The sequence below is a fragment of the Trachemys scripta genome, chromosome 5, assembly GCF_013100865.1.
Source record: "Trachemys scripta elegans isolate TJP31775 chromosome 5, CAS_Tse_1.0, whole genome shotgun sequence".
Lineage (NCBI taxonomy): Eukaryota > Metazoa > Chordata > Testudines > Emydidae > Trachemys > Trachemys scripta.
The window spans coordinates 88,200,630-88,214,735 of NC_048302.1; the positions used below are offsets into that span (position 1 = coordinate 88,200,630).

The 14,106-nt window shown below is 39.0% G+C and overlaps 1 protein-coding gene across 4 annotated transcripts in view; it reads left to right on the forward strand.

Annotated features, from left to right (window-relative positions):
* CLOCK (clock circadian regulator) overlaps window positions 1–13,895 on the forward strand; it is a 117,984-nt gene extending 104,089 nt beyond the window's left edge. For all 4 annotated transcript variants that reach the window (XM_034772934.1, XM_034772938.1, XM_034772936.1 and 1 more), the window contains 5 exons: window positions 970–1,128; window positions 1,723–1,929; window positions 3,437–3,642; window positions 4,086–4,344; window positions 5,741–13,895. In XM_034772934.1, the coding sequence (XP_034628825.1) occupies window positions 970–1,128; window positions 1,723–1,929; window positions 3,437–3,642; window positions 4,086–4,344; window positions 5,741–5,920 (1,011 nt within the window). In that variant the 3' untranslated portion in view covers window positions 5,921–13,895. The remainder of the gene's footprint in view (window positions 1–969; window positions 1,129–1,722; window positions 1,930–3,436; window positions 3,643–4,085; window positions 4,345–5,740) is intronic.
* The last annotated feature ends 211 nt before the right edge of the window (window positions 13,896–14,106 follow it).

Here is a 14,106-nt window from a genome sequence, read left to right on the forward strand (position 1 = left end):
GTAATAGCCTATATGGCTTTTGTCCTGGTTAGCTAAGAGACTGTATCCGCCATGCCCTGTCCTGACAGTTGAAGACAGCTTATGCTGACGGTCCCTAGAGATATACAGCTGAGTTTTTGTGTCTTCAGGCCACATTGTAAACCCATCTAATTGCTCAGCTTTTTGCTTAGAGGCTGACCTGGGTGCAGGGCAGTTGTGTGTTTGTGTGTGTCTTTTGTTTGTTTGGGTTATTTTGTTGAGAGTTCTCTAAACATTAAATGTATGTGTCAATCTCAGAACTTTTCACAACTAAATAATTGTGTCGAGAGCAGTGCTCCCCAAACTGTCGGATGTGCCCCCTCCCGGGGGGCAGGGGCGGAGAAACGTTTTGGGGGGGCACATGGTAGGGCCCTGCACGGGGTGGTTGGGGTGGGGCACCACCCAGCCTTGTTCTGCCCCCAGACCAGCTTCAATCCCAGCCACAGCTCCACTCTGCTCCCCGCTCTGCCCTCTGCTTCATCCCAGCCCAGCTCCGGCCCCAGCTGCAACTCCACTCCGCCTCCTGCCTTGCCCTCAGCCACAGCTCCACTCTGCCCCCAGTTCTAGCCCCAGACGCGCCATGCTCTGCCCCCAGCTCTGCTCTGCCCTCCCCTCATTCCATCTCCGCCCCCCAGGCCAGCTCCCCTCAAGCTCCAGCTCCTCCCCTATCCTCAGTTATGCCCCCAGCTCCACCTTCAGGCCAACCTCCTCTGGTGAGCCAATTGTGCAGTAATGGAGGGGGCACAGACAGGTTCCATTGCTGGTAAGGGGGGGTGCGAGAGGAAAAGTTTGGGCACAACTGACCTAGAGATTGTGAGAAACATCAAGCTGTAGCATGTTACTAGATAGGGCTTGGTTACCATTGCTACTATGATGGGATGATTTACCTTTTGTAGGTCAAGTTTGTCTGTTTCTGATTCAAACTCTTTTAACCTATACATGGCTCTGCAGCCTATGTTCCAGTTCTCAGCCCAATTGGGAGCCATGCAGCACCTAAAGGACCAGTTGGAGCAAAGAACACGAATGATAGAGGCAAATATTCATCGGCAGCAAGAAGAGTTGCGTAAGATTCAAGAACAGCTTCAAATGGTCCATGGTCAAGGGCTTCAGGTGAGTTACAGCTGGATTAACACTGACTTCTTAGTAGGGACTTAAATGACTTTCTGTGTGCTGAACTGCACCAATCTCGTCAAAATGGATGATATTGGTAAAGCCCTGCCTTATAGATTGTTGCTACAGACAGTCAATTTCCAGGGAAGAAATTATGTATAGTATTTGGATCTGTCAGTTATAAGATTATTTTCTCATCGTTGACTTCATTTCACTAAACTGCTGGAGATACTGGAAAGAGAAACACAGTTTCTAGTTAATGTTGTCTTTTTCAAAAATTTGTACAAGTTGTCTTTGTGCTTCTGTTTAAATGCAAACCTTAAACTAAATATGTAGCGATCTAATTCTCTTCACACCAGAGTAACACTACTGTATCTCTGTTAAATATTGAATGGCGTTATTCCAGAACGAAAGAGATTTTAATCGTGCATTATCCATTGCTTATAGTACATCCATAAAGCCTCTGACACCTACAATTAAACAATATTTCTGTCTTTAATTGTTTTTCAAAGGTATTGTATTAAGAATTTTTAATAATACTTTAAACAATCAATAGTTTGTTTTAAAAAAACTAATTTGTGGATTTTCTTAAAGATGTTTTTGCAGCAATCAACTCCTGGATTAAACTTTGGTTCTGTGCAGCTTACTTCTGGGAACTCTTCTAACATTCAGCAGCTTACACCAATAAACATGCAAGGTCAAGTTGTTCAGGCTAATCAAATTCAAGGCGGAATGAACACTGGGCATATTAGTACTCAGCACATGATACAGCAACAGCCTTTGCAGAGTACAGCAACACAGGTAAAGTTTGTCATAAGTACCTATGCTAGGTAGTATAATCACACGGTACCAAAATTGAAACCCATTATGGGACTGCCTGATCCTGCAGTGATTCTATATAGAGAATTTTCATTGAAGTCAATGTGAATTTGAATGTGCAAGAAACACAGGTTCATGCCCTAAATGTTTAGGGTTGAAATAGATTTTGTTTTCTCTTTCAGGAAAAGGCTTAGATTTTATAGTCTTCTCTTGATAGAAGAATTATCAAGTGTAAATGATGAGCAGTGAATAACAAGTAGTTCTTGTGGAAGGACCCAGCTGTGACGGGTTGGATCACAGAAACCCCCTTGGGAGCTGCCACCCAATGTGCCAAAACTACTTCTACCCCTGCTTTCCCTGCCAGCTCGGGACGCCAGCACCATCTTGCTGAGCCAGACACTCCCGTCTACTCCAACACAGACCCAGGGTCTGAATTACTTGCCCCACTGCCAATGGGGTCTAAACCCAAATAAATCTGTTTTACCCTGTATAAAGCTTATACAGGGTAATCTCATAAATTGTTCACCCTCTATAACACTGATAGAGAGATATGCACAGTTGTTTGCTCCCCCAGGTATTAATACATACTGAGTTAATTAATAAGTATAAAGTGATTTTATTAAATACAGAAAGTAGGTTTGAAGTGGTTCCAAGTAGTAACAGACAGAACAAAGTAAGTCACCAAGCAAAATAAAATAAAATGCGCAATTCTATGTCTAATCAAACTGAATACAGATAAGATCCTCACCAGTTCCAGAATGCTCCCTTTTACAGACTAATCTCCTTTTGCCTGAGTCCAGCAATCACTCACATCCCTTGCAGTCACTGCCCTTTGTTCCAGTTTCTTCCAAGTATCCTGGGGAGAGATGGGAGGGGGGAGAGGAGAACATCCCTAGTTCTTTATTCCTACCACCCTCGAAAGCCTTTTGCCATGGTGACCTATGTTGCCTTCAGTCCCAATAAAGTGCCTTCATAGAGCTCACTAAAGCTGATTGGACTAGTGCAAAGTGACGTGCTCTGTCTTCCCCTCACCCCAATACTTCCAGGGACTGAGCATGCTTACACCTGCAGTTCTGCCTGGCCCATCATTCCACCTTCTTGTGCCGTTCTCCTAATTTTATAAGAGTTTTGGAAGAGGAGCATGGGACTGGGAGTGAGAAACTCCTGGATCCTAATCCTGGCACTAACACTTACTCACTGCATGGTCTGGGACAAATAATTTAACCTTTGTTTGCTCATCTGTAAAAACTGGGATAATATATATTTACATAACTCACAAAGATGTTGTAGGACTGGATTAATTATTTTGTACCGTGTTTTGAGAGTATAAATCATATATAAGAACATTTAGTATTAGCAATAATTAACTATTAGTGTACAGCATTGTTATTTATGCCCGCAAAGCAAGCTGTGCCTTCTCTGTGTTTGAAAGGGGTGTTTATTTTTACAGCTGTATTCAATTAATTTATTACATATTTTTCTTTCTTAGCATACTCAGCAAAATATACTTAGTGGGCACAATCAACAGACTTCTCTTACCAGTCAGTCACAGAATACACTTTCAGCCCCCTTATATAACACTATGGTGATTTCCCAGCCAACGACAGGAAATGTGGTCCAGATTCCATCTAGTTTACCACAAAACAACAACCAGAGTGCTGCAGTAACTACTTTCACCCAGGACAGACAGATCAGGTAAATATAAAGGAGCAATATTAATTCAGATGATTTTGCTAGAGCTTTCTGTGCTTTAGTAGTCACCAGATCTTATGGAAAAGGAGACAAAAGTTAAACCAAAAATTTCATGCAGTTTTACTTAGTGTAGGCATGTGCACGTGTTGTAGTCTGAGGACCAAACTTGCGAAGAGATACTCCTGTAATTCCATTAAAACTCATGGTGTTGAGGCATTGGTGGAGGGATGGGCCTTTGAGGGCAACATGTAGCCCATTGCACTTGAATTTGTTTAGTTTGTATTAAGCAAAGGAAAAATTGGTTTGTCTTGAATGACCCTGTCAGTGATAAACTGGCACTTACCTAATCAGATTGATATAGGAAAGTTCATCCAGTGTATCTGAAGCAGAATTTTTTTTCCAAACTAAGCTGATAGGATCTTCTGATGTCTTTTTTCCTTTGACAGATTTTCTCAAGGTCAGCAGCTTGTCACAAAATTAGTCACCGCCCCTGTAGCATGTGGAGCGGTAATGGTCCCAAGCACTATGTTTATGGGGCAGGTGGTGACTGCCTACCCCACTTTTGCTGCACAACAGCAGCAGCCACAGACATTATCAATAACGCAGCAGCAGCAGCAGAGTCAGCAAGAGCAGCAACAGCAGCTCAGTACGGTTCAGCAATCGGCTCAAGCTCAGCTGACGCAGCACCCGCAGCAGTTCTTACAGGTAATGCAGCGCTGTCTCGAAATCTGTCAGATTGCACAAACTTTCAGATAGTGACGTAAACCAGTTCAGTATATACTGCAAGTTTGATGACTGAGAATGTTATTTAAATAAGCAGCCTTGTTAATCTCAGACAAGCGATGTGCATGGGAGGAGGTTCTTCAATCGACCTTATTTAAAGACTCTTGCAATCTTTATTGTCAAGTTCACAAATAAGAACTGCACTTAAATAAATCTGTTTCCCAGCCTATGGGCATTAGAGTACACTAGGAGTGGGACATGGAGAGAAACAATGGGGACAGGAATAATTGTCACACTGGGTCCACCTCATCTCACCATAAACATGCATGCGTGAATCTAAGTAAAGGGGAAGGCATCTCTTTGTAAACCTCTCGCTTTCCCTCCAGTTGCCATGGTGACCCACAATGCAACAAGGTGTGAGCTGACTCAGGAGGCAGCATGCCAGCCTAAGTGTCTTTTCTCTGCTTCTGTGTAGCTGCAGGAGCACATGCTGCCTGGACCTCAGGGAGATACCAGTGGATGCCTGAGCAGCAATAGCCATCCCATGAGTAAGGAGAGAAGAAGCCACCATGCGGGAGAGGAGAGATTGGATCAGAAAGAAAAGAGAGGGTGCAGGGAAGGAGGAACAGATTGAGAATAACTAAAGAGCAAAAAAGAAAATACGTACTAAAAATAAGAGAAATCAAAAAAAGACTGAAGAGGGGGAAAGAGGAGGTAGAATGGACTAGTAAAAGGAGAGGCAGCAGTGACCTTGCAGAACTAGTGTACTGGAATGTGTCTCACAGGCAGGCTTAGGGAAGGGGGCATGTCAGTTGCCAGCCTATTAGAGGGGCAATCTGCTACAACAAAAACTTTGGGAACCACTGAAGTAGAGACACAGTCAACCTATTTGGACCTGAAATTTTGCCTTCTTTTAAAGGAAGATAATCCCTTACAGCATCCCTAACTAGTTTTTGTATATATGTGTGGGCATTCTGTTAAAAGAATGTTAAAATTGCAAATCAGATTCTTGAAATGTCGAAGTTCAAGTTGGCTGCTCAACCTTAACTATACTCAGATCATTAGGGGTCTGTGCTCTTATAAAGCCTTTAATTACAATTGCTGTGTCTCTCTGCCTCTAACTATTGCCATAGTTCTCCTAGCCATTGACATCACAAACAGAGATCCAATAAGTTGCTTTACAGTTAGTCAGATGCTGAAAATATTAATACTCTGTAGTTAGCTATTTTGTTCTGAATGAATCTTCACTTTGTGCAATCGTAAGTGAAAGTAGTCATGGTCCTATTGATGTTTAACCTCATGTGAGAGTTTTAAAATATAACCAGACCTGCATTTTCATAGTGTGGGCAATAATCCTCTTTTATTTATTTCTTCTTAGACATCCAGGCTACTTCATGGAAATCAGTCAACTCAGCTTATTCTCTCTGCTGCTTTCCCACTACAACAAAGCACTTTTACTCAATCACACCACCAGCAGCATCAATCTCAGCAGCAGCAGCAACTCTCACGACATAGAACTGACAACATGATTGATCCTTCCAAAGTTCAGCCACAGTAGCACGGGGATTCACTTCTTCTAGAAGCAAACAGCAGGGAGGAGCTGCTCCATAAACAGTTGCACTGATGATAGTAGAGGTAGAAGTCCAAAGGCTTTATAAAGTACAGTATTGAGGTCTACTTCTAACTTCTGGGAATCTGTTTGCAGAAGAAACTACTACAAAATGTTGTGGAGGTACCTTAGATACAAACAGCAAAAAGATAACAGGGACATGGCCAACTTTGACAGTCTTTTAGTTGTCCCAATTTCTGTGTTCTAAAGGATGTGCTACCACGTAATAACTTGTCCAGATCAAGTCTCAAACCCTCAATGAACCGAAAAGGGTACTAAAAATGTTGGTATCTTTAGCAGTCCTGTAAGTTTGTCAAATGTGACCATGGACACACAGTTGCTCACAATAATGCTACAAATACAGTCCAAAAGACATTTAATTTTTTTTTTCAGATGATTATGGGACAAGTAAATATTTTCAAAATGTTGCGTGGAATCAGATTCTGTATTGTACAGATGTAAAATAATGTGTATATGTCTGGATAAAAGGAGAGAGAGCAAAAATATTTTATATGATGCATGAAAATGTAATCTTGTTGTTTGTAGGTTTGAATGTTTCCCTAAATTCTCACACCATGCGCCGACTAATATTTTCCTCTGTTCTACCCTTTTGTTTACAACATGATGCATCATAATTTTCACCCTTAATGTGGGCACAAGTCTCTTTGTTTGTGCTTTGTCTGCGATGTCGCAGTTTGTTCAGTGAGGTATAGTGTGCTGGTTAGTGGATTTTTTGGGGTTAAATTATTGATGAAACTGTTTGAACTGATGGTCACGCATCAGGATCCAAGACATTCAGATTTCAGAAATATCATCCATCATTTCACAATTATTCATTGTTTTTTGATTGAAAAATAGGAATTTGCACTGCTTTATTGTGGATGGTTTGGAATTTTACTCCCCAAAGCTATCTTTTGATATAGATCATAGTTGGAAATATTTATGTAAAAGGTTTTAAAAAAACTACATAAAAGTAATTTTCAAGAATGTGTCAGTTATAGGAGTAATTTGCACAACAATATATTTACACTTAATAACATTTTAGGCACTTTTTAACCACCTTCTCTGTGGTGAGAATTGTAACTTTTTAAAATATGTTGGAATCTTTTTATTCTCCTTTTAAAAATTAGATCTTTCTTTAGTCAGAACTGATTCAGGGTCATTTTAAAACAAAAAAACAAGAAACCCATAGTGCCTTGATTTTAATTCAGGTGATAACATTGAACATCTTGAATTATGTTGTCTTGAATCTGTTACGATTTTACAATTTTGAAGTCTTAGTACAATCTCAACAAAATGTGTTTCTACTTCAGAGCTATATCTTGTTTGTGTTCATATATTACAAGTATTTTAACAATCGTCTGAGTTGAGATCATGAGCATTTTTTTAAAGGGGTGCCTCTCCCCTCAAACACTAAAATGGAAACAGGTATCTAATGATTTACCTGTAAAGTGTTCAGAGTATAAGAAGTAGCGCTCTTTAGTGGCTCCAAAACACAGATTAGTCATTTGGGGGGGGGGGGCGATTAATCTGACACTTTTTAATCAGATCAAATCCAATTTTACTTTATTGATTGGAATTTAATGGAAAAATAAAGAGGGGATTAGGATTGCATGTTTAACACTCTGAGTATTGACTTAAAAGGGATACCACTAAACTAAGACTTCAAAAGGCAACCTCACTTTATAAAGATAATAAAAAGTTCCAACAGAAATGATTTCCTATTTTTAAATGTTCAGTAGATTTCTATGGTACTACTTCGTACAAATCACATCTGCAGAGCAAAATGAGCTAATACCAAGATAGACTTGGTAGTTAAAAAAGAAAATTAATTAAAATTAACACTGAGGAGGGAAAGTTTTTAGTCAAGAAGCTGAATTAAGTCAGAGTATTAGGGAGGAGCTGTATGAATGTAACCAAATTGTGGTGGAATATTAAATATTAGGAACAGTTTGATTGTATTATTGGGTGACCAGAGCTGACTGAAAGGTAGTGTTAAGTTAGTGAACACTAGATGCAGTTACCTTTTGAGGCTTCTTCCTAAAATGAGCTTTGGCCTCTCCACTGTCATCTCCTCATCAGATTAGCCCCTCACCCCCAAACCATAAAGCAACAGGTCAACAGTGGATCCTGGGAGAATCACAGTGGAAAAGGGAGGAGGGCGTAAGAAGTAAAGAACCAAAGAGAACTGGGTTGGTTTCTGCTCCAGGAAGTCTCTTGCAACAAGGAGTAGGAACAGATACAAATATTAAACATATCCAGGAAACTTTCCATTTCTGTGCTCTTTAAAGGCATTTCTGTCATTCCCTGAACCAATATAATTGTCAAAAACATATATATTTTTTAAGTTTTAGAAAAGCGAAACTCCATCGACTTCTCCCCCCCCCCCCATATTGCCTTGCTAATCCTGCCATACCATTCCACCTGTATCCAAAATTTAAGCTGCATTGACCAGAGGTCCATTCCATAAAGACTTTTAGTGAGAAATAGACTTGTTAGGTAAAGGTTTTAACCTAATTACAATAATAAAATAGCACTAAAGAAGAAAATTGGGAGAGCTTTAATATTACTCTTAGAAATATAGTGTGGTGGTAAAACCAGCCGATAAACTGTAGCAGTTGCAGCTACAGTAAATGCAGAGCATAACCAGCAGACAGCTGAGAGAGTTTTATATATAAGCTTCATTCAAGCCCCTTCTATCAACCAAAAAAATACTGTGGTGTGCTGTTGTAGGTCAGACAATAAAAAGGCAGCCTAACTTAGGTGTGAGAGGTTTTTATATAAACATAGCTATTGGAAGGGGACTAAGAGGAAAAAATCTGTCCTTTGATCAAGAAGCCTTCCATAAGCTCAGAGGGGAAAGTCATCCAAAAATGAAGCTACACTTTACCTGCTAGCTGATAAAGAGAAGAGGGGGAATTCTAAGAGACTGGAAAATTATTACATACATTTGAAAAGCTTCTGCCACAATTCCGGCAAATGTCAAAAAAAAAAAAAAAAAAAAAAAAAAAAAAAAAGAAAAAGCACACAGTATTTCACTGACTCTAATTGGCGTGGATGCTCTGCTTCTCTTTCACTGACTATTAAAGGATTTGTGATCAAACAGGGCTCACTTCTGCTCCTATTAAAGTCAATTGCAAAACTCCATTGACTTCTGTGGGAAGAAAATTGGGCCCCAGTCTGTCTCTCTTCTAATCAGCCTTATGCTTCTGCCCAGCTTATTCACTGGTGTGGCAAACCTGTTGTTTGTGACATCCCAATAGATATCACAGCAGCAAATGCTATGATGTTTAATGTTACAGAATGACTCTGACAGGAGTGAGGAAGTTGGCTAAGAAGGAGAAAATGTTGTATTATGGATAAATGCCTTGGTGACATACAGTTAAGAAAAATATCATGCTGTATTTTCTTAATAGAGTTTTGATGAGAAAATTAGTAAGTTTGCCTGGGTTGGGTGAGAACTCAAAGAAAAGCCTCAGAATTTCAGAGGGAAAAGAAATATAGCTATTTTTATATTATATTTAATATATGTTATATTTGTATATAAATATGAAAAGATTATAGTAAGAACTCTCCATATGCCTTCCATTTTATCTAAACGTTTACCTCCTGGTGCTATGGCTCCAGTGTATCACCATCTTTGTAGGCATTATGCCTGCTGCCAACCAACATCAAAGTTAATGTTCCAATATCCTTACAACAGATAGGCCCCAGTTCAGCAGTGTGCCTAACCTGAAGCATGTAAGTTAGTCCAATTTAAGTGAATGCTAACATACTGTGCTGAATAGGGTCCTCAGTTCTCCTTAGTGCCCATGCTGGCAATTTTTCATGGGAAAAGGAGAAACCCTCGCAAGACTCAAGTAGCGCAGTTTAAAAAAAGGTTTTGGAATAATGATAAGCACTTTACTGAAAAGAACTATTCGGAAAACAGTTAATTATTTTAGGCAATGGAACGGTTCAAAAGTGGCCCAACGGAATTCGAATGTAGAAAACTGTCAAAGAGGCATTTCTGGAAAATGTTTCTAAATGTGGTGATCCTTTGAGGCTCTAAATGTGAGATTAAAAAGGCATCTAAAATTGGTTGATTTTGTTTTAATATGGCCTTAGGAAAGGCTAAATCTACATAAATACTAGCTTCTTTTGAGATTTCTTTTAAAGTTGCACAATTGCCTGTGAGAAAGAAATGATCAGGAGGCTTATTAACCTGTTCAGTAATTCTAAACGGCCCTTGGGATTATAATTTGCATTAAAATATGTGTAGAGGGTTTACAGATGTGGCCTTTAGTAGACTGTTGCAGTCCCCAAATCTAGAATAACTAGTATTCTTAGAGATAAAACCAGATGTAGTTATGAGTACATTTTAAATGCCATGGCATCATGCAATGTCAGCACATGCATGTTAGATTCGTGTCTCCCTTTGAAATCATTCTTGAAACAAGATACTCATTGAGAAGGGCTGGGGAAATTATTATTTTTGGATAAAAGGGAGAAAAAGACCAGCATAGTACTGAATCTTCTTTTTTTTTTACTTCTCCCCAGTGGAAAAAGTTAAAAACTATTTGAAACTAATTGGGATAAAGAATTTTGTATACAGTATATTTGAAGTTGAATGTTAAATGGCTCATAGTACATGAGAGAAACTTTGAGAGATTTTTAAATTAAATCTGGTTGTCCATTAGAACTTTTTTTTTAATATCCTGATTTGAACACTACATTCCTTGTTTTTTTCTTTAATAAACAAGTAATTTACAGGCTCTGTTTGCTTCATGCTTTGTCATCTGCATGGGTTTGGCCAGCATGGTATGCTAAATTGTACCTATAAATAAAAAGGAAAAACAAAACACTGTGTATGAACAAAATACTGTATTGCCTGATATGGAGATCCCAGCCAAGACTGAGAAGTGCTGCCCTAACAGACAATCAAAATGGGTGACTATTTATGAAAGACTTTGTGGAATGATCTTAAAGAAGTAACTGCTTTGAAAGCAGTTGTTTTTTTTTTAAATAAGGTAAAACTATTTATTTTAAAATATATCAATTGGATTGAATTTTGAGTTTTTAAGCAGTGTTGAATTCACAGTGTCTTGGGTTTTGGTTTGGTTTTGTACTTTCTAACTGGCATTAGAATTGTATATGTAGAAAACTAGTGCCACTCATACTGACGTCAGGAAATGTAGATACAGTTTCCTGGTGTTCATGTGACCATTACTAACTGTCAATTTTTTAAATTGAATAAATGTAACTCCTTTGAAATTCTACTTCTTGTAGCTTCTAAGGTTCTGGTAACTTTTCTGATTTCACTTTTATATCCTACAGGGTTCCATAGTTAAAGATCTCTTAACATTTGAACAAATATACCAAAGGCACTTCTTTTCTTCCATACCCCGACAAAGAACAGTGATATGGCAAATGAGGGTAGCGCTATATTTAAAATGTATATTGCACTTTTTCTTGCCTACTTTCTGTATCACTTCATAAAATGATGGCCTGTCCTGAAGATTACAGAGATGTCAGTGTTTCTTATATCTGGTATTGTTTTCAGCCCTTGTGTAAGGGATATAAGACAGATGGCAGTCTCTGTTTTAGTTAAAATAATCTAATGCTTTCAAAGAGTAGTATTATCTGTTCAGATTATGCCCTTGGATATATCTGTGTATTCTTCATGATGCGTAGGTGTAACAGAAGGCAGAATTTGACCTAATTTATGTGTCTTCATTACTATCTTGAAACTGATCAAGCCAGTCTTGTTTGAATATGTACTCTTTGCAACTAAAATGTTTTAATAATGAAGTGTAAAGATTTCATGCCTTCCTTACATTTGCATGGTGACATAAATAGGAGTTCTGTATGCAGCACTGGGGCAGCATATAACCCAATGTGGTGGTTTAATTAAACAGACTGGGCCAGATCCTGCTCTCACATTGAAATAACTCCATTGACTTCTGGTTGGCTTTGGTGGCGTTACCCTGGAATGTGGAATTGGATCTAAAAGTGTGCCCTGTAACTCAAGATAATGGGAATGTGGCAAATGTGCTAAAAGGTTTGTTTTTGTTTTTAATTTCTGGGCAAACTATGACATCACTTCATTGTCAGAACGCTGATCTTTTCATGTTGGGAGTGAGATTGTACTAGTGCAATCCCATTGCTGGCAATGAGTGCAAAGTTAATGTAGAATTAGCCATACAAATTCTTTAGCTGAAAAAACAAATCTGCACCAGATGATAGTGTCTTTTTATAAAAAGACAGTCCGTTTTCTTAAAACAGAACTTAGGAAATATCAATGTATTTTTCCATATACTTATCAACCAGAAGAGCTATAATTCAAACTGCTGATATAACTGAAGCAGTGTTGTTCAATTACATTTCACTGTTGTGCAAGTTTGGGAACCAGCACCTTATTTAGACAAGACCATAACTGTTTAATATTTGTAAAGATTAAAAATTGAAAGTCTAGTTAACAAAGCACTTTTTTCTGCCTCAAAGGGCTAGTGGAAAATAGAAGTGTTTAATTTTTGTAAATTTCCTATTGTTGACATGGAGTAGTAGTTGAAACAACATCAATGAATAATTTTTCACTCTTACTAGTGTGCTGTACGGAGCTAGGGATGCACTGTCCTTTCCATTACTGTCACTACTGCTTGGCTCTTGAAATTAATTGGATCAAATTAGTTAATTTGGGGGAAAATCATCATCCTAGTCAACTAGAGGAAACTAAAAAAAATTATGGTACATGCTAAGAACAGATAGGTGACACGTGAGTGAATGAAAAGCTGTTTTTCCTTCCCCAAGAACGCTGCTGGTGTTGCAAACGCTGCCTACACTAGCAAACTTCGTAGCTGTAATTCACCACTAATGGAACTATTCTGGTATTAGGGTATGTCTACACTTACCATGGATTGACGCTGTGGCGATCGATCAACTGGGGGTTGATTTAGTGGGTCTAATGAAGACCCACTAAATCGACCACAGATCACTCTCCCGTTAACTCCAGTACTCCACTGGAACGAGAAGCCTAAGGTAAGTCGATGGGAGAGTTTCTCCTGTCGACCCAGCACGGTGTAGACCCCACAATAAGTCGACCTAAGCTACGTCGACTCTAGCTACGTTATTTACATAGCTGGAGTTGTGTAATTTAGGTTGACTTAACCCCATAGTGTAGACCTGCCCTTTGTGTAGACAAGGCCAAATAGTGACTTTAGCTTGTGAGACTTGGAGGCCACAGATGCCAAGAATGTGAATGACAGCACTGAACAGATTTAATTTCATTATTTAATCTCCCAGAACATGAGCCGAGATTTTGGTTAGGATGAGACCCTATATTAACCTGTGTAGGGTGAATGGCCTAAGCCACAAAGGTCCAATCTTGCACCTTTATTCATGTGAAGTCAGTGGGGCGACTCGTGAAAAAGGTCTGCAGGATGGGACTATATTGGAACTTTGATAGAAGGAGCTTCAGCTGGACTGATTACTGATGGGAGTAAGGGATCCAGAATCCAGGCCTCAAACTGCTGCAAAATCTAGCATGAGCTGCATTTAGGAATAGACTCTGAGGTTGATACTGGCTGGTTTTCAGGTATAATTGGAGGGCAGTTCAGCTTGTACAACACCTCGTTCTAACCTGTGCAGTCAATCACTGACTCTCACGACCACAAAATTTACATTTAAATGCCATAAAGTAGTCATGCTTCACAACTATAAGCCCATTAGCAGGCTTTTTCTGGAATATATCCAACACATTCACATTGCTCTCCTGATACTGTGTTTTATTAGTGTTTGAAGATTGTACCTGTACTTTGTTTTTGCCCAGTTTCTATTGAAAACTTTGTACTGGCAACAGAGCAAACCTCATGTTTAAAAGTCTGGTGGTAGCTTAATCTCCCCTTAGTGTTCTTTAACATATAGAGAAATTAAATGAAACCAAGAATTTTGTTTTACCAAGTTATCTTTAATTTATGCTGATCTTTGTACAGCTTTAAAGAGATAAGCAAGCTTGTACAAATACTCTGTTCTTTTTCCCATTTGAAATACTGTAACTGATGTCTCCAGAATTACATTTCATCCCAACAGATCCAAGCAGTAGCAGCTACCCTCGGGGCTGCCTTTTTTTGCTTCTACTGTTAAAGCTCAGAAATAAA